At 36.5% G+C, this 27518-nt stretch overlaps 1 protein-coding gene across 1 annotated transcript in view; it reads right to left on the bottom strand.

The window, feature by feature from the left end:
* Window positions 1-27518, bottom strand: part of CFAP47 (cilia and flagella associated protein 47) — a 544467-nt gene that overhangs the window by 459877 nt on the left and 57072 nt on the right. Inside the window, exons 14-19 of the mRNA XM_047075775.1 lie at window positions 25303-25519; window positions 24754-24995; window positions 10586-10716; window positions 7243-7365; window positions 5801-5932; window positions 2952-3029 (exon numbers count right to left, since the gene is read on the bottom strand). Coding sequence (XP_046931731.1) covers window positions 2952-3029; window positions 5801-5932; window positions 7243-7365; window positions 10586-10716; window positions 24754-24995; window positions 25303-25519 — 923 coding nt within the window. The remainder of the gene's footprint in view (window positions 1-2951; window positions 3030-5800; window positions 5933-7242; window positions 7366-10585; window positions 10717-24753; window positions 24996-25302; window positions 25520-27518) is intronic.

The following is a 27518-nucleotide window of genomic DNA, read 5'->3' as shown; positions in this document are numbered from 1 at the left end:
TTCCTGTCTTACATTGAGGTCTTTCATCCATTTTGAATTTATTTTTGTGTATGGTGTAAGAAAGTGGTCCAGCTTCATTCTTCTGCATGTCGCTGTCCAGTTTTCCCAGCACCACCTGCTGAAGAGACTGTCTTTATTCCATTGTATATTCTTTCATGTTTTGTCAAAGATTAGTTGGCCATACGTTTGTGGGTCCATTTCTGGGTTCTCTATTCTGTTCCACTGATCTGAGTGTCTGTTTTTGTGCCATTGAATGTATCTTAACTTCAGCAGACGTGCCAAGCATGTGCTGACATCACAAAATTCTGTAGGATTCCTCTTTTGGCAGAATTACTACATTTTAGCCTTACAGTTTCTAAGTAAAAGAATTATACATAACATTAGAGAGAAATGTTGAGGAAAATATTGCATTACGGTCAAATGGCTACTATCTGTCTCACTTATAATGTCAACCTAGTTCTACAGGTGAAATCTGTAAAATCCAATATGGGTCATAAAAGTCTGATGCTTTGTATACGCACAAAAATCACTCCTCTTTTGCCATGCTGGTCTTGTCCATATGTTCATTTGGATAAAATTTCATAATTGTTTTTAAGATACATATTCCATGCCATACAGTTATTAAATGTATTACTGACAAAGGTGCCTGGATGGCTTAGTCAGTTAAATGTCCATCTCTGGATTTCAGCTCAGGACATGATCTCATGGTTTGTGAGTCTGAGCCCCACGTTGGGCTTTGTGCTGAGAGCGTGTACCCTGCTTGGGACTCTCTCTTTCCCTCTCTCTCTGCCCCTCCCCTGCTCACTCACTCTCAAATATAAATAAACTTTAAAAATATTTTAAAAAATAAAAATAAATACATGTATTACTGATAATATCTGGTGATGCCAGAATATTATTTTTAAAAGGCAGCTAGGCAGCTATGCTTAAAATTCAACATATTAAAGAATATTGATATATATTAATATCAAGTCTTAAAAAATTACTCGATTGTACCATAACATGCAAAGCATGCCACAAATTCCTTTAGGGTGTGGACATTAAATAGTAAAAGTCTCCATACACTTCTAATATTGTTCAAGGAGAAACACTATAGCAATGGAAAAAAGCACTCTAGATACTAAGGGTTTAGTCTCGAAGAATCACCACAGTCTTGGACAAGCCAGCCTAGTATTTGCCAATTGATGTAGACTTATCATGTCTTCAACACCAAATAAAATAAAGGTTAGAAAATTATAACTCAATGGGGCACCTGGGTGGCTCAGTCAGTTAAGTGTCTGACTTCGGCTCAGGTCATCATCTCGCGGTCCTTGAGTTCAAGCCCCCACCTAAGGCTCTGCACTAACAGCTCAGAGCGTGGAGCCTGCTTCAGATTCTGTGTCTCTCTCTCTCTCTCTCTCTCTCTCTCTCTCAAAAATACACAAACATTAAAAAAAATTAGTTAAATAAAAGAAAATTATAACTTAAAGCAAGACACTAGAATTGTGGTGATGCCATTAAAGTACAGAATAGAAATGAGGCCCTACTGGAGGCACTGGCAGCCTCATCAAGATCTGCTCAATTTAATTCAGCACCAGAATGGTGTCAGGTGCTGCAGTACTAGTGGGAGACAAAAACAGATGTGCAGATGACCTCAAAATAATATGACAAATGCTATGATGAAGATGTTCCCAGAGTTTAAGATGTTTGTAACATGTTATAAATTCCACAATGGAGGGGCATATGAGCCTGCTTTGAAGGATCAGAGTTAAATTTTTTGGGTAGATGAGACCAGACTTAATTCCTGAGAGACTTGCCAGGAAAAAAAAAAAAAAAAAGTATGTGTGTGTATGTACTCTGTCAATTGTAGGACAAAGTTTTAGCAGGGCACAGAGCAATGATTTAAAAAATAAATACAACTAGGGGTGCCTGGATGGCTCAGTCAGTTAAGCATCCGACTTCAGCTCAGGTCATGATCTCACAGTTCGTGAGTTCGAGCCCCACACGAGGCTCTGTACTGACTGTGTGGAGCCTGTCGCTCGCATCGAGTTCCGTGTCTCCCTCTTTCTGCCCTTCCTCCATCCCTGCACACTCTCTCTCTCAAAAATAAATAAACATTAAAAATACATACATACATATATACAACTATAGTTCAGAAAATGCAAATCAAGACCACAGTGAGATATCATTTTATACTTAATAGATAGATAAACATGAAGTCTTACAATACAACTTATGGAAAAAAAGGATGTGGGGTATTGGAAACTTGAGAAGAAAATATGGAAACTATCTTGTGAAGCCAAAAATGCACATATTCTGCGACTCAGCAACTCCACTCCCAGAGAAACACTGGCATTTGTACCTTGTAAGATATGTACACAAATGTTCCCAGCTGTCATGTTTGTAGTAACCAGAAAACAGAAACACTTCATTGAATGGACAGCAGAAGGGATCTACAAATTACAACAGGTCTACTACAACATAACGGACTACTAAGCAGAAGTGAGAAGGAAAAAAATACAGCTACACACAATTTAGATAAACTTTGCAAATATAATAGTCAGTTAAAAGTAACTCACCAAAGACTACACACAGCACATGTTTGTTACAAAGCTCAAAAATGAACGAGCCAGGGGCGCCTGGGTGGCTCAGCTGGTTGAGCATCCAACTTTAGCTCAGGTCACGATCTCTCGGTCTGAGAGTTCGAGCCCCGCGTCAGGCTCTGTGCTGGCAGCTCAGAGCCTGGAGTCTGCTTCAGATTCTGTGTCTAGCCACCCAGCCACCTCGTTCAGTGGTAAATAATTAAACCTTCATTTCATATTCTGCTTCATCACTTATATTACATATATAAATTTCGATGTGCCAAAGTATTATATAATAAAATATTTTTAAACATAAATGGGTTGACTAGGGACACAAAATACAAGTCACCACACTTATAAACCAGTTCCACAAATAGGTAACATACTCACCGGGTTGATTTCCACATCAGCAATCTCAACAGATCCACCAATCCTAAGGTCTATGACATTTGCATGGCGAATAGCAACCTTATTTAAGAGAAATATAAAACTTTGTAGAAACCGCATTAAAATCTCCTCGCATCTTGCTAAAGTGTTACCTGGCATTTCGTAATATTTTAAAATTCAAATACTCATACCATATTATAAATGTCACAAGATTTATTCTGACAGTTGTCATCGCATTTCTTGTTATGCAGAATTTATTCCTAAGAGGAATGAATGTTCAACTCTCAAAAACCTACACCACAAGCAGGACCAGTTCACAGCTTATGAATTTGATGACAGAGTTCTACCCATGTGACTAGATGTTATTGCCACTCCCTATATCCCTTTTGTATTTACCTAATTTCAAGAGATTATTCAAAATTAAAACAGACAGGGCACTGAGTACAAACACTTCTTCCCATGGCGAGACACTAACATCCACAATGACCATAATAATGAAAGTAGCTAAAAAACATTGCTGAGTAAATGGGCCAGGAATCGTGCTAAATACATTGTCTCCTTTTTATTCCTCAGTATCCTGTGAGGTCGTTAATATGAATATCCTAATTTCCAACTCAGGAAAATTGAGGCTCAGAGAGGCAGAGGATTTTGCTTTTTTCTTGATGTCTCAGAACAGCAGTGGCTAAATTTGAACAAAGGACTACCTGAACACTCAACTGCCTCTGGGAAAATTAAGATAGTGAAGTAAGAATTTCGTTTCATGAATTCCTACAAAATTAGAAATGTAGATTAACTGAATATTAAAGTGTCTAAGCAAAATCTCAGAAGCACAATAACAGCATTCGCTGAAAGCCTTACCTGTATAAGAATAGAGTATAACAAGTCTGGATTTAAATCTAAATATATATCTAAGAAAGAGATATGAATGTATTTTACCCTTTCCACAGAAACTCAGTGACACTATACTTTCTGTATATTGTATGATATGAATATATTGTACCCTTTCCACAGAAAGTCAGTGACTGTACATAGGCAAATAAACTCCAAATTATCATTTGTTCAAAATTATTGGGGAAAGTTATGTGCAATTTAATCTTATTAACTAAATCAGTATATTCATAATATTATACAACTGCCAAATTTTATTTAAAGAATATATACTATAAAAACAAAATACTTGACTAAAATCATAAAAAGCATCATTTAATGATTCAGAGGAAATTACAAATCAACATGTTCTTCATTGATGAACCCCATACATAATCTCAACTTTTCAGGGCTGTTTTTTACCCACCTCCACATCATTTGTCATCCACTGAATCTACAACAGAAACTAACATAAAATTTGTGCCCAGGAAATATGTGTTGAGCGGATGAATAAATGAATCTTATTATATTTTGTTAAAAAGGTAAGCATTGTAAAAACAGCATAACCTTCTAAAATACAGTAGAAATTAATCTTTTAGTAAAATCTGTATTTTAGTGGCATTATTTTTTATGTTTTCCAGAATATTATATAAAAAAATTCTGCTCAAATCTCAGACCATATACCACAATATATAATTTATAAACACCCTTCAATACATACTTCTTTTTAAAAGTAAGATACAATCATTTGATGGTTTATTTGGGACAATTTTTGGTGTTTATCACATTAATAATATTGTCAAATTATTTAAAAATTAACTGTTAGGGGAAATTAAGGATAAAATAGAGGATATATCCAAAACTATTCATTTTGATTTGATAAGTGTACCTATCATTTCTAATGTAAGTAAATGTACACAGTTGATCATTAGACTGAATATCAAGAGTATTCCATTCCTTGGGGCACCTGGGTGGCTCAGTCAGTTAAGCGTATGACTTCAGCTTAGGTCATGACCTCACGGTTTGTGAGTTTGAGCCCCGCGTCTGGCTCTGTGCTGACAGCTCAGAGCCTGGAGCCTGCTTTGGATTCTGTGTCTCCCTCTCTCTCTGCCCCTCCCCCACTCATGTTCTCTCTCTCTCTCTCTCTCTCTCTCAAAAATAAATAAACATTAAAAAAATTTTTAAAAAAAGAGTATTCCACTCCTTGAGTTTATAATAACATTTATCAGAGACTGGTCTTATGTTTTATTTGTTCTGTTTAGTGATCACTTAGAGAAGCCTCTAAAATCAAGGTAATATCTTTTCCTATTTAAATAGCTCTAAGAATATAAACTAGTACACATTTTATGCATGCTATAAAATATAGATGTTAACACCATATAGAATTTGCCTACAATTCATAGTCATTGAAGCTACTTAGAATTAACATTCCAAAATTGATTAATTTTTCTTAAGGTATCTAGTTAAATCAAATATCTAATTAATGTCATGTAAAAAAGTCATCCTTTCCTCTATGACTAATGAAGACTTAGCACAACTTAGAGACACCAAACATCATTCTAATTTCATGTGAAAAATGCCTCATACTGATGAAAGGTATCCATTTCAACTTAGTAGAAATTTCCATTACTAACTTTCACCAAAATATTTTCTACAAATCCTCTTGCCAGGTTCTGCTAACCATTTCTATAAGATTATACAGGTAAAGTTGCTTATTTCACAGACCTCTAAAAACTGCATTTTTTAGAGGTAACTCAGCTGCTAAAAAAAATAACACAAATTTTAAAACCAATTGATTAGTATCATAAACCATTAAACCATTAAAACCCATTCCCATTAGAAGAAATCATTAAAACAAGTTTTCTAAGAATAAAACAAACACAACATTTTACAGTATTATACCTACTATTATAAATATCTAAAAACAACCAAACAAATCCACATAGACATATATAAGGTATGAATACATATATGCATAAACATACCTTTGCTCTTGTATCAAATTTTTCTGCTACAGTTGGTGTACAGGAGATATTGAGAACAGTTAGCCCCCCAAATGGAATTATTCCTTGTGATGGAACAATATTAATGGTAGACAAAAGACTCTGGTCACAAACCTGTAAGTGAAAATTTGCAGAAATGCTACATTATCCCTTTAAAGTTACTGTTCTGAAGCTTTCATAAGAAAGCTTCCAAACTACTACCTAGAGAGAGGACCCTGGGCACAGAGCATGAGATGATTTTGTAATAAGTTTTCAAACACTAGACACACAAATACACTTCAAGAAGGGTTTGTAGCCCTAACCCAGGAAACAGAAATTTCGGTAGTGGTGGCATCCAATTGAAAAAAAGATGATGAAGTTTATTGTCTGGAACGTTTTCAAGACACTGCAAAACTTACAAGGATGAGACATATCTGTTAGAGAAGATGACAAAATTCTAGATATTACTTTGATAGTTTGTCTTTTTCCTGACAGTAAATACTGAAAGCAACATTACAGGGTGGGGGGGGGGGGGAGGAGAGCAAGATGATAACCCTCCTCTTCTCTGTTATCTCCTTGATAACATAATGCCTAAGATATCATTTTGATCTTCGAAAAAGTTCTAAGCACCTTACCAAAGGATTTATGGTGTGGTTTCTCAGAGGCTAATTTACAAGTATCTACCATGCTTGAAGCCAGAATAATTTAAAGGAAAATTGGTTAAGGTATTTTTGGAATGAAGGAGCAAATAGACCTCAGAAGTAGTTTTCAAGCAACAGAATAGATAAAGGTATCTGGATTTTTCTGTTTTTTTTTTTTGTTTTTTTTTTTTGTTTGTTTGTTTGTTTTTCTTTTCGTTTGGGCAGAAGAAGACATGTAGATACAAAGCCTGAATGAAAAGTTTCAAACACTAACCTCTACTGGGAGATCTTAATATATTTTTAAGCAAAAAAAATTCTATCACCACTTTAAACACCCCTCACCCTGTAATTCAAATCAGGAACAACAAGTATAAAAAGAGTATCTTTAGAAGGATCTTGCTCTAGGTCCCAGTTTCTACCATAATAGTCCTGATGATAGAGTGAAAATGAAGAAAGAAGGAAAAACATGTAATTAAATATAGAGTTGTAATAGCAACAATGGATACTTTCTGAAGTGTTATTTTTTCAAGTTATCTTTTCAATAAGACAAAATGACAGGAAGAAAAAGAAGGGTAAGAAGAAAAAGAGAGACTAAGGGAGGGAAAAAAAGGAGAAAAAACTTCGTGTGGGAAATTACAAGGACAAAGTAGATGAAATGTACTCAGATAAGTCTCATACGAAATATTATGAGACTAATATTAGCATCAGCCAATTTATAAAGCAACACTACAGTGTTCATGGCAAAAGATTAATTCAAATTATAATGTGATCTGCTCCAAACAAGATTCCAAGATTCTACATTACCTTGAAATAAGCATGGTTTTGTCCTACATTGTGTAGAATCGCTTTCCTCCAAGTTGTTAAACCTTGAGGGCTATTACCGAAGAGGATCCTTGGCTCCAAAAATACGACCTTGGTGTGGCCAACCTAATAATAAAAGAGAAGTTATGATAGAAATAATAATAAATATTTTTATCCCCTACCAAATGACTTAAATTTTTTCAGTTTCATGGAAATTTCTAGAATATGAAGTGTTATCAGATGTTATGATGTACTTAAGAGAAAGGAAAAATAGAATGGAAGATCTAAAACGTAATGCTAAATGGAGGAAGGCAGGGGGATTAAGACAACTCAATGGAGGAAGTAAATATGAGACTTAGAATCATGTAGATTAATCACTGAAGGAGATCTTAGAAATCATCTATCCAACCATGTACAGGGTGTTACCATGTGCTCTGCAAAAGTAAAGAGTTCAAGAGTCCCCTAGCATAGGAAATAATGTGCCAAATGAAATTATACTGACACGTTTTTACTAGAAGTCTTCTCTTAGCACTTATCATGTTGATAATGCACACTTTGCTTATCTGAGAATGAGGAGGTAGTTCACTGTGATTCAGAGTTACTTAGGCACAGAACTCCTCCTTAACCCTGCACAAATAACTTCCCCAACTACAGTATCATAGGACACTCTGTGAAAATGCTGATATTATCTATCTCTCCTATTTCACAGGAAAGGATACAATAACAAAGGGGAACTGGAACTCAAGTAGTCCAATTCCTTATTCAGTGCTCTTTATACCACATCCTATTATCTCTATCTATGATGAATTATTTATTGTCTTAGGAGGTTTTAATACTTTCTTATAATTATTTGAAGAATATGACTTGGGAAATTGGAATAATAGATTTGTAAACAAAGCTAATAGGGGCGCCTGGGTAGCTCAGTCAGTTAAGCGTCTGACTTCGGGTTAGGGATGTGATCTCACGGTTTGTGGGTTCTAGCCCGATGTCAGGCTCTGTGCTGATAGCTCAGAGCCTGGAACCTGCTTCATATTTTGTGTCTCCCTCTCTGCCTCTCTCCTGCTCACTTCTCTTTCTCTCTTTCTCTCTCTCTCTCTCTCAAAAATAAATAAAATGTTAAAAAAACATTTTAAAAATTAAAAAAATAAACAAAGCTAACATAACAAAGTGGTCAACTAAATACTTCATAAATTAATGACAATGAACATTTTGTTTAATCACTTCATGTTCCTCCATCTTTACTTTCTTTTTTTTTTTTTAATTTTTTTTTTCAACGTTTTTTATTTATTTTTGGGACAGAGAGAGACAGAGCATGAATGGGGGAGGGGCAGAGAGAGAGGGAGACACAGAATCGGAAACAGGCTCCAGGCTCCGAGCCATCAGCCCAGAGCCCGACGCGGGGCTCGAACTCACAGACCGCAAGATCGTGACCTGGCTGATGTCGGACGCTTAACCGACTGCGCCACCCAGGCGCCCCCCATCTTTACTTTCTTAAGAGAAACACTTCACAATTCATTTAACTTTAAGGATGTCAAGAATTTATCATAAAATAACCTAACCCATTATTCTGAGATCTCAGACTTTATTTTTAAGCAATCCTAGGGTAGGAAAGTGGACACATTTTAACAAAGGGTAACAGCAAAGACTGTGGAGGCAAAGAGATCTGGATAAAAATTCCATCTAGAGCATTTACTGCATGTGTGAACTCACCGTCGTTAATTACCCACCCTAATCCCGCATTTCCTCATCCCTCAACTGAGTCATAAATACAGCCTTACAGAGTTGTTGTAAAGATTAAATTAGAAAATACATGAATAGCATTTAGCATCCTGCCTGACACAAAGTAACTAATAAATGACATTACTAATGCAAAGCCTAAACTACTAAATTGTTCATCTTTTATCTGTTAGAAAAAATACACATGGGGTATGTGAGCAAATTTATATTAGTAACTTTGTCATACACAGTTATGAAAGCAACAGTTAAAGAACTATGTGCATATATTCACCAAAATACATCTATAAAAATGTCAACAGAAGCACTATTATAGTAGTGATAAATCTGAAACAATCCAAATCCCCATCAGCTGTGTGATAGAAAAATGATGGTATAGTCACACAATGGAATACTATTCAGGAATGAGAATGAATACACTGTCACCACACGTTTCAGAATAGACAAAGCCCACAAACCTAATGATGAACAAAAGAAGCCAGACATAAAAGAGAACACATGTTTTGATTACATTTAAATAAAGCTCACAACAAAGATTAATCTATGTCCTTAGAAGTAAGGATAGTGATGACTCTGAGAGGGATGGAGTGACTGGAACTGTAAATTGGGGAGGGAAGGATGGTTCTTGTGGAATATTAGTCATATGCTATTTCTTGATCTGGTTGATCTGGGTGTGAGTTACAAAGGTGCCATCAGTCTGTAAAGACTGAACAATATGGAAATCATAATATACTTTTCTGTATGTATAATATATACTGTATGTATACTATATACTTCAATAGAAAGTTTTTTAAAGAACAGTAAGTAATTTAAACATAGGGAAAAAAGTAAGGTCCTGCTGATTTCAAGCCTAGAGCAGAGGAAAGACCTTACTGATTGATGCCATCATTAAAGTGGATGAATCTCTTATCTCTTAAGGCTATGAGCTCCTTCATAGCTGAAATATTTAAGAGCATGATCATGGCCTGGAGATAGAGATGAGATGTAATAAAACAGCATTGGCTTGTTAAATTACTACCAATATTGGAAAGAAAATTTAGTACACAAGTAAAGTGGATTCTTGGTGATGACAAGGCATGAACTTAAGGCCTTCTGGGCTCTACCACAGAATGTTAAAATCAACATACTGCAGTTTTAACTTTACTCATTTTTATTATAAGCAGTATGTTCTATAAAAATAAGAATTTCCATATCTCCTTACTATGTAAATTACATGATCCATTTCACACTGAGTTATTAATTACTACTAGAATTCTAACAAGGCATTATAGTAGGACAAGAACACAATTTTTTCTATTTTTCTTTTAATGAAGTAATTGTTAAGTGGCTCTCATGCTATTTTATGTTTATAAAGGCTCTAATAACAATCTAGTACCATTGGCACCAAAGTCTTGGATTTCTGAGTTAATTCTTGGTAACACAATACCATTTTTTAGCAAAGTCTTCATTTATGGTAGAGAAGTGGTACCAAGAGGATGGGTAATTCAGTTAAAAAAATACTGCAAGGAAAATCAGTTTTACTAATATATATATACCTAACTATACACACATATATATGCCCAACCAATTTAGAGTCTTCAAAATAAAAATCATATCCAATGGAAATCATTACTTGTGCAACACATTTTAGGGTCATCGTGTTTCCTTCATTGACGTGAAGAACAAATTCTCCCCTTTCCGGAGAACTGAAACCTGGCTGCCATGTTACTTCACACTGCAAGGAGGAATATGGTTCAACAGTGCCTACAGAGGATTTAGAAAGAACAGACATGGACCATATTTTAATTGTATTTATTTTAATATCCAAAATAAGAGCTGGCATAAAAATGTAATGATATTATATAACAAATTATTTAAATTAAATTCAAAATATAGGGAAATACTATATGAGAGATTATCAAATGAGTACAGACCTAGAGAGTTTGATTAAAAGCTAACATGCATACCTTATTTTCCAATTTTATTAAGCAGATCAAAATATTTGACAAAAAGTATGCCAATATTTAGCAAACTTTCTCCTTCACGTTTCCCAACACTCTGAAATACTTATTAACATCACTCATTCAGTTTTCAGAGTAAAAAATTACAATTACCAGAGGCTTTTTTATGTGTTCACAGTCCTAGAGATAGAACTTCTGATATTGCTACCAGTAATTAACACATTTCTATAATTCAAATGTATTGAGAACCCAGGAGATATTAGGCACATTTGGTGTGGGCTGCTTTATCTGTTTAAATTCATCATTTCCTTTGGAGTAAGAAAATAATATTTGATGGAAAGAATGACTTACAAGTTCTTCCTCCAAAGGAAAATTCAAATGCATGGAACATTAAACAGAATGATGAGTGAGTGTCACAAATATACTTTGCCTTAGGGTTAGGTACATTTTCATGCGATGGCAGTTTCCATAAATTTAAAAACATAGTGCGTACCCTCTTAGTTTTGCAGTGGTCAAGTAGAGAGATAATAAGACATGTAAAGCAATTACCATAGTGTGTGATGCCACGAAAACACCCAGTGCCAGATGTTATTGTTAATACTTCTGAGTGCCAATACTATGGTAGGCACCATAATTTATAAAAAGAAAAGAAACTGCTCAGGGAAAAACTAACAGTCTAGTGGCGTCCATCAGGATTATATTTGTCTGGGAGGAATCAAGCTGGTGGAAAAGTAGGGGGATCATTATTTCCCCCTCATCCCTCCAACACAGTTGAATTGAAGTCAGATCATCTGGAATACCCAGGAAATCAATCTGCTGAGGGGCAGAAGGATCCCCACAGGTGGAAAGAGACAGCTTAGTGGTACAGAAGCGCGTGTTTGCAAAGTGGGAGAGATAAAACGGAGAACGGATGGCATAGGTACGGAGGGGAGGGGACCCCTTCTGTGGAGAGACAAAAGGAAGTGAGGAGAGGCTGTAGACATGTGGGATTGTATTTGGACAAGAGAAAAACATCTCCAGACCATAGTCTGGGGAACCAAAAATATAGAGAGCGACAGTTTCTACTTTGCAAACAACCTTACAAGTGAAGATAGGGGTTTTCAGGGGTACGCAACTTTCTCTGGACCAGAGCCAGCTGTTTGCATGTGCCTGGGAGGGGAGGGGAGCCAGCCCCTGGGAGCTGTAGTGATCTCAGGGACACACTGGGCAAGAGCAGTCCCCTCCCTCGAGTACTGTAGGAAGAGGGTTTATTGCCCCTCCAAGGACAAAACACCCTGCAGGCGCCAACCAGAGGCTCTTTGTTGACTGGGCAGACTGGCGCTATTCCAGAATTGGGTTTTGTGGTGCAGGATCCTTTAAGACATCAGGTTTGAATCCGAGCAGAGCACCTAGGAGGCACAGGAGACTGTGGAGCAGGACAAGCTGCCCGCCAGCACTATTATGTGAGGGCTGCCTGAACAGCATGGTTTGAGACACCCTATCTGGGGAAGAGAGTTGGGGTGTTACCATTTTCCGCCCCGTCACCAACATGGCTGGGATTCAGAGAACATCACAGTGGCCCCCAGTGGGGACAGAACCCACTTATACCAAACCCTGCCACTCTGTGCTGGGTAACTACTTATCTACCAGAGCAGGACTGACCCCAACCAAACCAGATGGCCTCTGCTCCAGACCAGAACAGCCCCCAGGCACCAAGAGACAACTATCCTGATGTTTTGCATATTAGTCCATTTCTTTTTTAATTCTTTTATTATTTTTTTCCTTCTTTTACTTCTCTTTTTTCTTCTTTTTCCCTCTACCACCCCCCATTTCTTAAACCTCTTTCCATTGGAATCAGGCCCAGAGATCCTGATTTGATTTTTGATCAATTCTTATTTTGTGTCTGTGTGTGTGTGTGTGTGTGTATACATATATATTTTTTTCATTCTCTTTTCTGGTTGCTTGTTTGCTTCATCAGGCATTTTTACTCAATTTTTTTATACCTTTTCTGTATCTTTTTCTTCTTTATTTTCCTCTCTCTCTGGATTAAGGCTTATACTTTCTTTGATTCTCTGCCTGGTATTTTTTTCGACCCCTGTCATTTCTCTCTTTGTATGGGATAAGACTTCTTCCCCTGCCCACTTATTCCTTTTTTCCAGGGTTACTTCAATGAAAAAATCAAAGAACACCTGGTGGAAAGTCAAATCCACCACAACAAGCAGTGAGAAAAAGCAACCAAAGATGCAACAATGGATAGCATGCAACACACATCAAAAACACTTTTGGACATGCCAGGTTCTAGACAGTATGACTGCATTTTAATATAGTAGTATTCACAGGTACAGGAGTCAGAACAAGCTACTAAAACACATAAAACTAGCCAAAATGATGAAATGGAGTAATTCTCCTCAAAAGAAATTCAAGGAAGAAATGACAGCTGGAGAATGGCTCAAAAGAGATATAAACAATATATGTGAACATTAAAATAGAATAACAGTCCTAAGACTAATAGCTGGGCTTGAAAAAAGCATAGAAGATAGCAGAGAATCTATTGCTGCAGAGATCAAGGACCTAAGAAATAGTCATGATGAATTTAAAAATGCTGTAAATGAGATGCAAGATAAACTAGATGCAGTGACAGCAAGGATGAGAGAAGCAGAACATAGAATAGGTGAAATAGACGATAAAATAATGGAAAATGATGAAGCCGAGAAAAGGAGAGAAAGGAAATTACTAGACTATGAGGGAAGAATTAGAGACCTAATTGGTTCAATGAAATGAAATGAAATAATATCCTTATCCCAGGCGTTCCAAAAGAAGAAAGGGGAAGAAGGTTTATTTGAACAAATTATGGCAGAGAACTTCCTTAATATAAGGAAGGACACAGATATCCAAGTCCAGGAGGCACTGAGGACTCCTTTCAAAATCAACAAAAACACGCCAACACCATGACATATCTGAGTGAAACTTACAAAATACAAAGATAAAGAGAATTCTGAAAGCAGCTATGGAAAAACATAAGGGTAGACACATAAGGGTCATAAGATACCTGTCCACTGAAACTTAGGAAGTCAGAAGGGAGTGGCAGGAGATACTCAATGTGCTGAATAGAAATATATGCAGCCAAGAATCGTGTATCCAGCAAAGCTGTCATTTGGAATAGAAGGAGAGATAAAGACTTTCCTAGACAAAAACTAAAGGAGTTCATGACCACTAAGCCAGCCCTGCAGGAGGTCCTAAGGGGGACTCTGTGAGTGGAAAGCAGCAAAGACTACAAAAGACCAGAGACATCACCACAAACATGAAACCTACAGATAACACCAGGACACCAAATCCATAACTTACAATAATCACTCTGAAGGTAAATGGACTACTAAATCCCCCAATCAAAAGACATAAGGTATCAGAACAGATTTAAAAAAAAAAAAAAAAAAAAAAAAAGATCCACCTGTATGCTGCCTGCAAGAGACTAATTTTAGACGCAAGGACACCTGCAGATTGAAAGTGAGGGGATGGAAAACCATCTATCATGCTAGTGCATGTCAAAAGAAAGCCGAGAAGCCATACTTATATCACACAAACTAGATTTAAAAATAGAGACAATAATAAAAGATGAAGAAGGACATTATATCATAATTAGGGGGCCTAACCATCAAGAAGAGCTAACAACTGTAAAAGTTTACACCCCCAACATGGAAACACACCCAAATATATAAATAAATTAATCACAAACATAAATGAACATACAGATAACAATACTGTGATTGTAGCGGACTTTAATGCTCCACTTACAACAATGGACAGAGCATCTAGGCAGATAATCAGTAAGGAAACAATAGCTATGAATGACACATTGGACCAGATGGACTTAACAGATATATTTAGAGATTTTCATTCAAAAGCAACAGAAAATCAGTAAGGAAACAATGGCTGTGAATGACACATTGGGCCAGATGAACTTAACAGATATATTTAGAACTTTTCATCCAAAACCAGCAGAATACACATTCTTCTCAAATGTACACATTCCTCAAAAAAGATCACATACTGGGGTCACAAAACAGCCCTCAATAAATATAAAAGGACTGAGATCATACTGTGCATATTTTCAAATCACAACACTATGAAACTTGAAATCAACCACAAGAAAAAATTTTAAAAGCCTCCAAATACATGGAGGTTAACTAACATCCTACTAAAGAATGAATGGGCCAACCAGGAAATTAAAAAAGAAATTTAAAAATACATGAAAGCAAATGAAAATGAAAACATGACCATCCAAAACCCTTTGGGATGCAGCAAAGGCAGTCGTAAGAGGAAAATACATTGCGATCCAGGCCTATCTCAAGAAGCAAGAAAGGTCCCAAACACAGAACCTATCCTAACAGCAAAAGAAATGAGAAACACTGCAGCAAAGAAAGCCCAAAGCCAGCTGAAGAAGAAAAATAATAAATATTAGAGAAATAATAAAGATTAGAGCAGAAATAAACAATATACAGTCCAAGGAAATAGAACAGATCAATAAATCTAAGAGTCGGTTTTTGGAAAAAACAAACAAAATTGATAAACCCCTAACCAGACATCTCAAAAAGAAAAGAAAGAGGACCCAAATATATAAAATCACAAATGAAAGAGGAGATCTCACAACCAACACCACAGAAATACAAACTATTAGAGAATACTATGAGAAATTATATGCCAACAAAATGGAGAAAATTTGAACAGACCCATAACCAGTGAAGAAATTAAACTGGTTATCAAAAATCTCCCAACAAATAAGAGTCCTGGGCTACATGGCTTCACAGGGCAATTTTACCAGATATTGAAAGCATAGTTAATAGCTATTCTTCTCAAGCTGATACAAAAAATAGAAACAGAAGGAAAGCTTCCAGACTCATTCTATGAAGCCAACATTACATTGATTCCCAAACCAGATAAAGACCCCATGAAAAACAAGAATTACACGCCAATAACCCCAATGAACATGGATGCAAAAATTCTCAACAAGATACTAGCAAATCAAATTCAACAGTATATTAAAAGAATTATTCACATGAACAAGGGGACTTCATTCCTGGGCTGCAGGACTGATTTATAATTCACAAATCAATCAATGTGATACATCACGTAAATGGAAGAACAGATAAAAACCAAATGATCCTGTCAATAGATGCAGAATAAGCATTTGACAAAGTACAACATCCTTGATAAAAACCCTCAAGAAAGTAGGTATAGAAGGTACATACTTTAATATCATAAAAGCCATATATCAAAGTCCCACAGCTAGTATCATCCTCCATGGGGAAAAACTAAGAGCTTTCCCCCTGAGATCAGGAACATGCGAGGGATGTCCACTCTCACCACTGTTGTTTAACACAGTGTTAGAAGTCCTAGTCTCAGCAATGAGACAACAGAATGAAATAAAAGCATCCAAATTGGCAAAAAAGAAGTCAAACTCTCACTTTTTGTAGATGACGTAATACTGTACATGGAAAACCTGAAAGATTCCACCAAAAAAGTGCAAGAACTGATACATGAATTCAGCGAAGTTGCAGCATATAAAATCAATGTACAGAAATTGGTTGCATTTCTATACACCAATAATAAAGCAACAGAAAAAGATATCAAGAAATCAATTCTATTTACAATTGTATCAGGAACCATAAAATATCTAGGAATAAACCTAACCATAGAAGTAAAAGATCTATATGCTGAAAACTACACAAAGCTTATGAAAGAAATTGAAGAAGACACAAAGAAATGGATAAACATCCCATGGATTGGAAGAAGAAATATTGTTAAAATATCGATACTACCCAAAGCAATCTACTCATACAATGCAATCCCAATCAAATTAGCCCCAGCATTCTTCACAGAGCTAAAACAAACAGTCCTAAAATGTGAATGGAACCACAAAAGACCCCAAATAGCCATAGTAATATTGAAAAAGAAAACCAAAGCAGGAGGCATCACAGTTCCAGGCTTTAGCCTCTACTACAAAGCTGTAAGCATCAAGAAAGTATTTATTGTATTGGCATAAAAAAAGACACACAGACCAATGGAGTAGAATAGAGAACCCAGAATTGGACCCACAAATGTATGGCCAACTAATCTTTGACAAAGCAGGAAAGAGCATCCGATGGAAAAAAGACAGTCTCTCTAACAAATGGTGCTGGGAGAATTGGACAGCAACATGCAGAAGAACGAAATTACACCACTTTCTTACAACAAAGACAAAAATAAACTCAAAATGTATGAAAGACCTGAATGTGAGACAGGAAACCATCAAAACCCTAGAGGAGAAAGCAGGAAAAAACCTCTTTGACCTCAGCCACAGCAATTTCTTACTCAACACATCTCCAAAGGCAAGGGAATTAAAAGCAAAAATGAACTATTGGGACCTCATCAAGATAAGAAGCTTCTGCGCTACAAAGGAAACAATCAACAAAACTAAAAGGCAACCAACGTTGGAAACCAATTTGACAATAAATTTCTTATATTGAAAAAAAAAATAAAAGGCAACCAATGGAATGGGACAAGATATTTGCAAATGACATATCAGAAAAATGGCTAGTATCCAAAATCTATAAAGAACTCACCAAACTCCACACCCAAAAAACAAATAACCCAGTGAAAAAATGGGCAGAAGACATGAATACACTTTTCCAAAGAAGACATCCAGATGACCAACAGACACATGAGACGATGCTCAACGTCACTCCTCATCAGGGAAATACAAATCAAAGCCACACTGAGATACCACCTCATGTAGATCTGAGAGGCTAAAATGAACAAATAAGGAGACTATAGATGCTAGAAAGGATGTAGAGAAATGGGAACCCTCTTGCACTATTGGTGGGAATGCAAACTGGTGCAGCCACTCTGGAAAATAGTGTGGGGGTTCCTCAAAAAATTAAAAATAGAATTACTCTACAACCCAGGAATAGCACTGCTAGGAATTTACCCAAGGGATACAGGAGTGTTGATGCATAAGGGTACATGTACCCCAATGTTTATAGCAGCACTTTCAATAAGAGCCAAATTATGGAAAGAGCCTAAATATCCATCAATTAACGAATGGATAAAGAAGATGTGGTTTATATATACAATGGGATACTACTTGGCAATGAGAAAGAATGAAATCTGGCCATTTGCAGCAATGTGGATAGAACTGGAGGGTATTATGCTAAGTGAAAGAAGTCAGTCAGAGAAAAACAGATATATGTTTTCACTCATATATGGATCTTGAGAAACTCAAAAGAAGACCATGGGGGAGGGAAAGGGGGAAAAAAAGTTACAGAGGGGTGCCTGGGTGGCTCAGTTGGTTGAGCATCTGGCTTTGGCTCAGGTCATGATCTCATGGTCCATAAATTCGAGCCCCGCGTCGGGCTCTGTGCTGACAGTTCAGAGCCTGGAGCTAGCTTTGGATTCTGTGTCTCCCTCTCTCTCTGCCCCTCCTCAACTTGAGCTCTGTCTCTATCAAAAAGTGAATAAACATTAAAAAAATTAAAAAAAAAAGTTCCGGAGAGGGAGGGAGGCAAACCATAAGAGACTCTTAAATACAGAGAACAAACTGAGGGTTGATGGGGGGTGGGAGGGAGGGGAAAGTGGGTGATGGGCATGGAGGAGGGCATTTGTTAGGATGAGCACTGTGTGTTGTATGGAAGCCAATTTGACAATAAATTATATTTTAAAAAATGTGAGACAGGAAACCATCAAAATCCTAGAGGAGATAACAGGCAACAGCCTCTTTGACCTCGGCCATAGTAACTTCCTACTTGACACATCTCCAATGGCAAGGGAAATAAAAGCAAAGATGAAGTATTGGGTCCTCATCAAGATAAAACCTTCTGTACAGCAAAGGAAACAATCAATAAAACTAAAAGGCAACTGATGGAATGGGAGAAGATACTTGCAAATAGCATACTGGATAAAGGGCTAGTATCCAAAATCTATAAGGAACTTACCAAACTCAACACCCAAAAAACAAATAATCCAGTGAAGAAATGGGCAGAAGACATGAATGGAGTCTTCTCCAAGGAAGACATCCAGATGGCCAACAGACATATGAAACAATGCTTTACGTCATTCATCATAAGGGAAATACAAATCAATACCACAATGAGATACCACCTCACACCTGTCAGTGGCTAAAATTAAAAACTCAGGAAACAACAGAAGTTGGCAAGGATGCGGAGAAAGGGGAACCCTCTTCACTATTGGTGGGAATAGTGCAGCCACTGGTGCAGCCACTCTAGAAAACAGTGTACAGGTTCCTCAAAAAATTAAAAATAGAATTACCCTATGACCCAGCAATAGCACTACTAGGATTCTATCCAAAGGATACAGGGATGCTTTTTCGAAGGGGTACAAGTACCCCAATGTTTATAGCAGCACTATCAACAATAGCCAAATTATGAAAAGAACCCAAATGTTTATCAACTGATGAATGGATTAAGAAAATGTGGTGTATATATACACAATGGAATACTACTTGGCAATGAAAAAGAATGAAATCTTGCCATTTGCAATTACGTAGATAGAACTGGAATGTATTATGCTAAGGGAAGTCAGTCAGAGAAAGACAGATACCATGTTTTCACTCATATGTGGAATTTGAGAAACTTAACAGAAGACCCTAGGGGAAGGGAAAGAAAAATTAGTTATGAACACAGAGGCAAACCATAAGACACTCTTAAATACAGAAAATAAACTGAAGGTTGATGGGGGTGGGGGGTTGGGGGAGTAGGAAAAATGGGTAATGGGCTTTGAGGAGGCATCTTTTGGGATAAGCACTGGATGTTGTATATCAGTAATGAATCACAAGAATCTACTCCTGAAGCCAAGACTACACTGTATGTGACCTAACTTGACAACAAATTATTAAAAACAAGAAAAAAGGATTATATTTGTCTGTAAGTAACAAAAGACCTGCTATAGAGGGTTAGGTAAATAGGGGCTTATTCATCTTACGCAGTCAGAAGTCCATAGATAGGTATTCCAGGGCTGCCTTTGCAGGGTGACAATGCCTTCAAGGAGCAATAATCCTTCTAGTTTCCTATACTACCATTCCTTACTATGTGGCCTTCCTCAGCCTAGAAACTGCCATCTCCCTAATAAACAAACATTTTAAAAAAATGAAATCTCATTTTTAAAAAAGTACTTAAAGGTTAATGGTTTTACTCAAAAACATTTAGAATACATGTCTTTGTGTTTTGTACTTTGAAAAATTTAACAGGTATTATGAGGAACCCAAAGAAAATGAAAAATTAAAATCTTCCCTATAAAAATAAGAATTCCAACAAGTGTCAGCATAACCAGCCTTCCAGTTCATAATATTATAAACCCACTTCTCTTTTGACAAATTAAGCATCATCACTACATTTCCATGGCAGCCTCAAAGGAGAAGCCCAACCCATTCGGCCCTGCTTCAGATGGAGAAATACAAGGAAAAGGGCCATGGACTGTGCTTTCCAGACACACTCAGTGCCTTACCATGTGCTTAATCAAACCTATAACTGGAATACAGATAATATAACTACCATTGTATGATGCCTGTTCAAAAAAACTAGAGAAGGTTTATTTAGAATCCTGAAATGTGCAGAAGTATTTCCTCTCTCTTCTCTAATTATTTACTCAGCTTCTCTCTAGTACTGAGGCAGGACCCAGTCTTACCAGTGTTAATAAAAAAATTAAAAAAAAAAAAAAAAAGCTTGGTAGGGTGGCTGGGTGGCTTAGTCAGTTGAGTATTTGACTTTGGATTTCGGCTCAGGTCCTAATCTCACGGTCTTGAGATGAAGCCCTGCATTGGGCTCTGCACTGAGCATACAGTCTGCTTGGGAGTCTGTCTCTCCTTCTCTCTCTGCCCTTTCCCCACTCATACTTTCTCTCAAAATAAATAAATACACTTAAAAAAAAAGAGCTTGGTCAAATGAATCCGCTAAATATTCATGGAAGTGTAACTTGAATGCTTAACAAATTATAATCTGAGATTTTTAAATCAATACAGGCTAATAACAAGATTAAATATGGTGATATCAATGATCTCTAACCCTAATGAAAGTACAGTACTATTTTCCACTGTAGATATACACATATATATTCATACCAAAATTAAGTGAATTTAAATTAATACTGAACTTGTTTATAACACTCCCTGTTACAACCAGTGGTAGAGTTATATAAAAATCATTATTTGGAAATGACCGATACTCACAAGAATATACACCTATGGCAAGATTTCTACAAACCAGTACTTCTCTTTAATCTGAAATATACTCTATGCAGATCCCAAATGATGACTATTCATAAATGAGAAATAAGGAAGGAAGGAAGGAGTGGAAGGGAGAAGGGAAGAGTGCAGGGAAGAAAGGAGAGAAGGAAAAAGACAGGGAAGTAAGCAGGGAGCAAGTGATTGAAAATGGGGCTGGCTGGCTGGATGCATGATAGGCTGTAATGCATGATAGACTGTTATTACTCTGAGGACATTTTCAGGGAAAATAGAAGTCCAAACAGAATTAGCAATTTTCATAATCAAATTGTTACCTACTTCTTTTGGCATCTACTCTTTGCCAGTCTTTACAGGAGTTTTCCATACATTTAATCTTTATGAGATATATTAGTCTCTTCATTCTACAAATAAGGAAACCTAGTGCTTATAGAGTATTTTTCTCAAGATCACAAAGCTAGCTAGAAGCTAAGATCCGTTTTGAAGAAATCAGGTATATCTAACCCCAAAGTTTCTTTTACTTCACATTCAAGCAGAAATGGACTTCAGCTGGTTATAAAGTACCATGTGAGTCACTGCAGATACAAAAATCCAGAACCTTCCATTTAACTGAAAAGGCATAACATGTACATTAAAGTGATCATTCAACTTTTAACTTGCCATGTTATTTCTTTAAATGATACCCTGTGTACTCACGAGATCCTCACAGCACCTAACAATGATGTTTGCTGAATTTGAAAGGCTACTAGATAACACTTCAGCAGTAACAAGGCTCAGTTTTGTAACAGGCACATTATGGGGAATTGTAGAGTCCAGAGAATGGCAGAAACAAGCGTAACAATTAACAAATATATGGAACCATCAAGAACAGTAATTCTGAGAATACTTTCTATTAATGAATTCCTTATTTAAATGACAGTCTTAAGTTCTTAATTTCATTAACTGGATATTATTACCTGTATTAAATATTGATTATAAGGAATTTGTGGATCCTTCTAAAATATTTCATGATCTAAAAAAAATGTCATTCTGAATATCTTATCACCATCATCAAACAGAAACTAATAAAACAATACTATGTTCATCCGTATCTATGATGATTAATTTTGTCAACTTGTCCAAACTTGACCAGGCTATGGTACCCAGTTGTTTGGTCAGTCTAGATGTTCCCATAAGATATTCTTTAGATGTGATGAACATTTAAATCAATAAACTTTGAGTAAAGATTACCTTCCACAATGTGGAAGGGTCTCATCCAGTAAACTGAAGGCCTGAAGAGAATAAATTGAAGTCCCTTTGGATTCAAGACTGCAACATCAATTCGTTCCTGGGTCTCCAGCCTGCCAGCCTGCTAGAGTGTCCACACAATTATATGAGCCAGTTCTTTAAAATCAACCTCTCACCTCCCTCTCTCCTTCTCTCCCTCTCCCTCCCTTTTTTTCTATACATATTTCCTATTGCTTCTTTTCTCTGGAGAACCCTAACACTGGATCCATATTTTCAAATCAAATTTACATATCATATATGGAAAAGTAAATGCCAAGGAGGAGCCAAGATGGCAGAGCAGCATGGAAGTTCTCAGCTTCTCTCGTCCCTGAAATGCAGCTAGATTAGCACCAAACCATTTTACACACCTAGAAAATTGATGTGAGGGTTAGCACAACAATCTGCATAACTTGAGCCACAAAGCTAGGGAGGTATGCAGCGCATACCAATGGAATAAAGATTGTCTCTTCAGAAAATGGTGCTGGGAAAACTAGACAGTGACATGCAGAAAAATGAACCTGGACCACTTTCTTACACCGTACACAAAAATAAATTCAAAATGGATGAAAGACCTAAATGTAAGACAGGAAGCCATCAAAATCCTAGCAGAGAAAGCAGGCAAAAACCTCTTTGACCTTGGCCACAGGAACTTCTTACTCAACATATCTACAGAGGCAAGGGAAATAAAAGCAAAAATGAACTACTGGGACGTCATCAAGATAAAAACCTTCTGCACAGTTAAGGAAACAATCAGCAAAACCAAAAGGCAACTGACAGAATGGGAGAAGATATTTGCAACTGACATATCAGATAAAGGGTTAATATCCAAAATCTATAAGGAACTTATCAAACTCAACACCCAAAAAACAAATAATCCAGTGAAGAAATGGGCAAAAGACATGAATAGACACTTCTCCAAAGAAGACATCCAGATGGCCAACAGACACATGAAAAAATGCTCAACATCACTCATCATCAGGGAAATAAAAATCAAAAGCACAATGAGATACCACTTCACACCTGTCAGAATGGCTAACAGGAACAACTCAGGCAACAACAGATGTTGGCAAGGATGCAGAGAAAGAGGATCTCTTTTGCACTGCTGGGGGGAATGCAAACTGGTGCAGCCACTCTAGAAAACAGTATGGAGGTTCCTCAAAAAATTAAAAATAGAACTACTCTACGACCCAGCAATTGCACTATTAGGTATTTATCCAAAGGATAGAGGTGTGATGTTTTGAAGGGGCACATGCACCCCAATGTTTATAGCAGCGCTGACAATAGCCAAAGTACGGAAAGAGCCCAAATGTCCACCGCTGGATGAATGGATAAATAAGACATGGTGTGTATGTATATGTGTGTGTGTGTGTGTGTGTGTGTATACATATACACAATGGTGTATATATATATATATATTTATTTATTTATATATTTATATATACACACACATAGACACAATGGAGTATTATTCGGAAATCAAGAAGAATGAAATCCTGCCATTTCCAACAATGTGGATGGAATTAGAGTGTATTATACTAAGTGAAATTAGAGAAAGACAAATATCATATGACCAGTCATATGTGGAATTTAGAACACAAAACAGGTGAACATAAGGGAAGAGAAACAAAAATAATATAAAACCAGGGAGGGGGACAAAACATAAGAGATTCTTTTTTTAAATTTTTTTAATGTTTATTTTTTGAGAGAGAGGACACAAGCAGAGGAGGTGCAGAGAGAGAGGGGAAGACACAGAATTTGAAGCAGGCTCTAGGCTCTGAGCTGTTAGTACAGAGCCCAACACGGGGCATGAACCACAGACTGAAAGATCACGGCCTGAGCCAAAGTCAGGTGCTTAACCAACCAAGCCACCCAGGTGCCCCTAAGAGACTCTTAAATACAGAGAACAAACTGAGGCTTGCTGGAGGGGTTGTGGGTGAGGGCAAGGGCTAAAAGGGCAAGGGGCATTAAGGAGAATACTTGTTGGGATAAGTACTGGGTGTTACATGTATGGGATGAATCAATGGATTCTACTCCTGAAATCATTATTGCACTATACGCTAACTAACTTGGATGTAAATTTAAAACCAAATATATTTTTTTAAATGGTTACAATAGGGGGTGCCTGGCTGGCTCATTTGGAAGAGCATGTGACTCTTGATCTCAGGGCTGTGAGTTCATACCCCATGTTGGGTGTGGAGATTACTAAAAAAATAAACAAACTTAAAAAAAAAAAAAAGTACATGCCCCAGTGACCCTATCTGATTTGCTTCTATTTTTAGGACCATTATACAGTTCTCACTCAATAAATGATTACTGCCTGAGCCCATGATTTAGTGTCTAAATCAAACAAATAGAATAAACTATTACCTTTAGCTGGACGAATGGAAAATGCCATTCCTCTTTCTGTGTTTACTGGTTGCCATTCAAATTTGGCAAAATAATTCTGATGGTTATACAAACCAACTGTCCCCATAAAACATGTTTTCACCGAGAAGCCGTGTGGTCTCAAAACTAGCTCTTTAGAAGATAGCTCCAGTTCTACTGGCATGACAACGGCCATCACTAGGATATGCCCACCAGGTATATTGTTCACTGTAAAGGTGAATGACCTGTAACACAGCAAAAGCATCCAAACTGAACTGATAATAGCTATTTGCAATTACAGAATTCAGTTACATGCAAAAATGCATATATTATTAACATCTGCAATTAATCCTTAGTAAGCAATACATCAAAATATTTACGGTAGGCTGTCACTGAAATATCAATCTACAAATCCTATAAACTGGTGCATGTATAGTTTCTATGTTTGAGGACCAAATGTAACATATGCTACAATTACTGAAGCAAGTAAATACATATTCTACACAAGGACACTTTAATTCTAGCATATAGAAATTAAAAAATAAATCCTACTTCCAAAATTTTCCAATGGTGGGAGATTCAAATACCACTGAAATGTAAGTACTAGCTGTAGGTGGAATCACATATGAAAACTGGTTGGTTTTCTGAAGTTCTTTCAAATTAATATCTAGCTGGATCAAAATATGCATAGGTAGCATATTAACAACATGCAGTAGACGAGTATTTGTGGAGTTCACGCAAATATCACCAAAATTAAGGACAGAGGGCCCTGAAAAAATGAAAAGTTATTAGGTTTAGTGCTGGCAAATGTATTCAGTTATTTTTTTTAAAGTCTTCATACTGTATTTTCATCAGTTAATTTATAAAAAATGATACTTAGAAAATTATTTATTGCAATATCAGAAGTTACTAACCAAGATTTTTATCTAAATGTCCATAATTTGGTGTTTGGAGATTACTGGTTAAAATTAAATATATCCTAATTATGTGACAAATTATATAGAAAAATTATTAACATTCATTATAACTCATCTTGGTACATGAATTTACACTGTAACACCTTCTCCACTTCCATCAATACATTTATGTTCATTTATCCAGAATTTAGAGAAATGGGTAATTTTCCCACTAATTAGTACTTTTAAATGACAAAAGTTTTTATATCATAACAATTTTAATAATTATAAGTCTGAGTCTACTTTTAACACCTCGATTTAATCATAACTGATATACAATAACCTGTATGCATTTAAAGTGTGGAATTTCCTAGGTGTTGACACATGTATATACCTGTGAAACCATCACCACAATGAAGAGAATGAACATCCATCACTCCAAAGTTTGCTTGTGCCCTTTTATATTCTCTCCCTCCCATCATCCTCAGTACTTCCCCCTTCCCAGACACCCACTCATCTGCTTTATGCCACTGTGTATCAGTTTGCATGTTCTAGAGTTTATGAGAGGAATAATATAACATTGGCAGCTTTTCTCTGATTTCTTTCACTCTGCAAATTCCCTGGAGATTCATTCAAGTTGTTTTAAGTGTCAATAGTCCATTCCTTTATATTACTAAATGGTAGTCCATTACAGGTGAACGTTTGTCTCTTCACCTGTTAAATAACACCTGGATTGTTTGCAGGTACTGGCTATTATAATTAAAGCTGCTAAAACATTTGGGCACCTGGGTGGCTTAGTCGATTAAGTGTCCAACTCTTGATTTAGGCACAGGTCGTCATCTCATGGCTCATGAGATTGAGCCTCATGTAGGGCTCCACACTGACAGTGCAGAGCCTACTTGGGATTCTCTGTCTCTGCCCCTTCCCAGCTCACACTCTCTCTCTCTCTCTCTCTCTCTCTCTCTCTCAAAATAAACTTTTTTTTAAAAAGCTGCTAAAACATTTGTCCACAAGTATTTGTTTGGACACATGATTTCATTTCTTTTGGACAAATATCTAGGAGTGGAATGCATGGATCATATGGTAAATGTATGTATAAATGTATAACAAACTGCCCGTTTTCAAGTGGTTAATTTTCCATTCCACTAGCAATGTATAAGAGTCCCAGCTCACTCATATCACTGGCAACAACTGAAATGGTGAGCTTTGGGTTTGCTTTTTTTTTTTTTTTTTAATGTAGCCATTCTAATAGATTTACAGTCAAATCTCACTGTGGTTTTATACTGTTTCCCTAACAACTAACAATGCTGTGCATCTTTCCATGTGCTTATTTCTCATTTGTATATCTTCAGTGATGAATTATTTGTTCAAATCCCTTTGCCCATTTTTTAATCCGGTCATTTGTTTTCTTAATATTGAATCTCCAAAGTTTTATACACATTCTTGTTGCAATTCCTTCATGAGATATGTAATTTACAAATAATTTTCTCTCAGCCTATGTCTTGTTTTTATCCTCTCATTAGTTGCTTTTGAGGAGCACAAACACTGAAGTTTGATTAACTCCAATTTATTTATTTGTTCTTTTGTTCTTTTTTTATCCATTTGTTCTTTTATGGATTGAGGAGTTTGGTTTATGTCATATCTAAGACACTTTGCTTTCCTCATCATCACAGATATTGTTTTTTCCCTATGCTTCCTTTTGTAAGGAAGGAAGCAAATGGCCTGCAATCTATTATTTAAGAAAATAATATATAACACACATAACATACAAACTATGTGTTAATCAACTGTTTATATTATCAGTAAGGCTTCTGGTCAACAGTAGGCTATTAGTAGTTAACTTGTGGGGGAGTCAAAAGTTACAGGCCAATT

This window comes from Lynx rufus, unplaced genomic scaffold (genome assembly GCF_022079265.1).
Source record: "Lynx rufus isolate CCGP_SWC_20201006 ecotype Redwood Valley unplaced genomic scaffold, mLynRuf1.p SCAF_14, whole genome shotgun sequence".
Taxonomy (NCBI): domain Eukaryota; kingdom Metazoa; phylum Chordata; class Mammalia; order Carnivora; family Felidae; genus Lynx; species Lynx rufus.
Note: the sequence above shows the minus strand (reverse complement) of the source record. Positions and strands in the feature narration are given on the sequence as shown.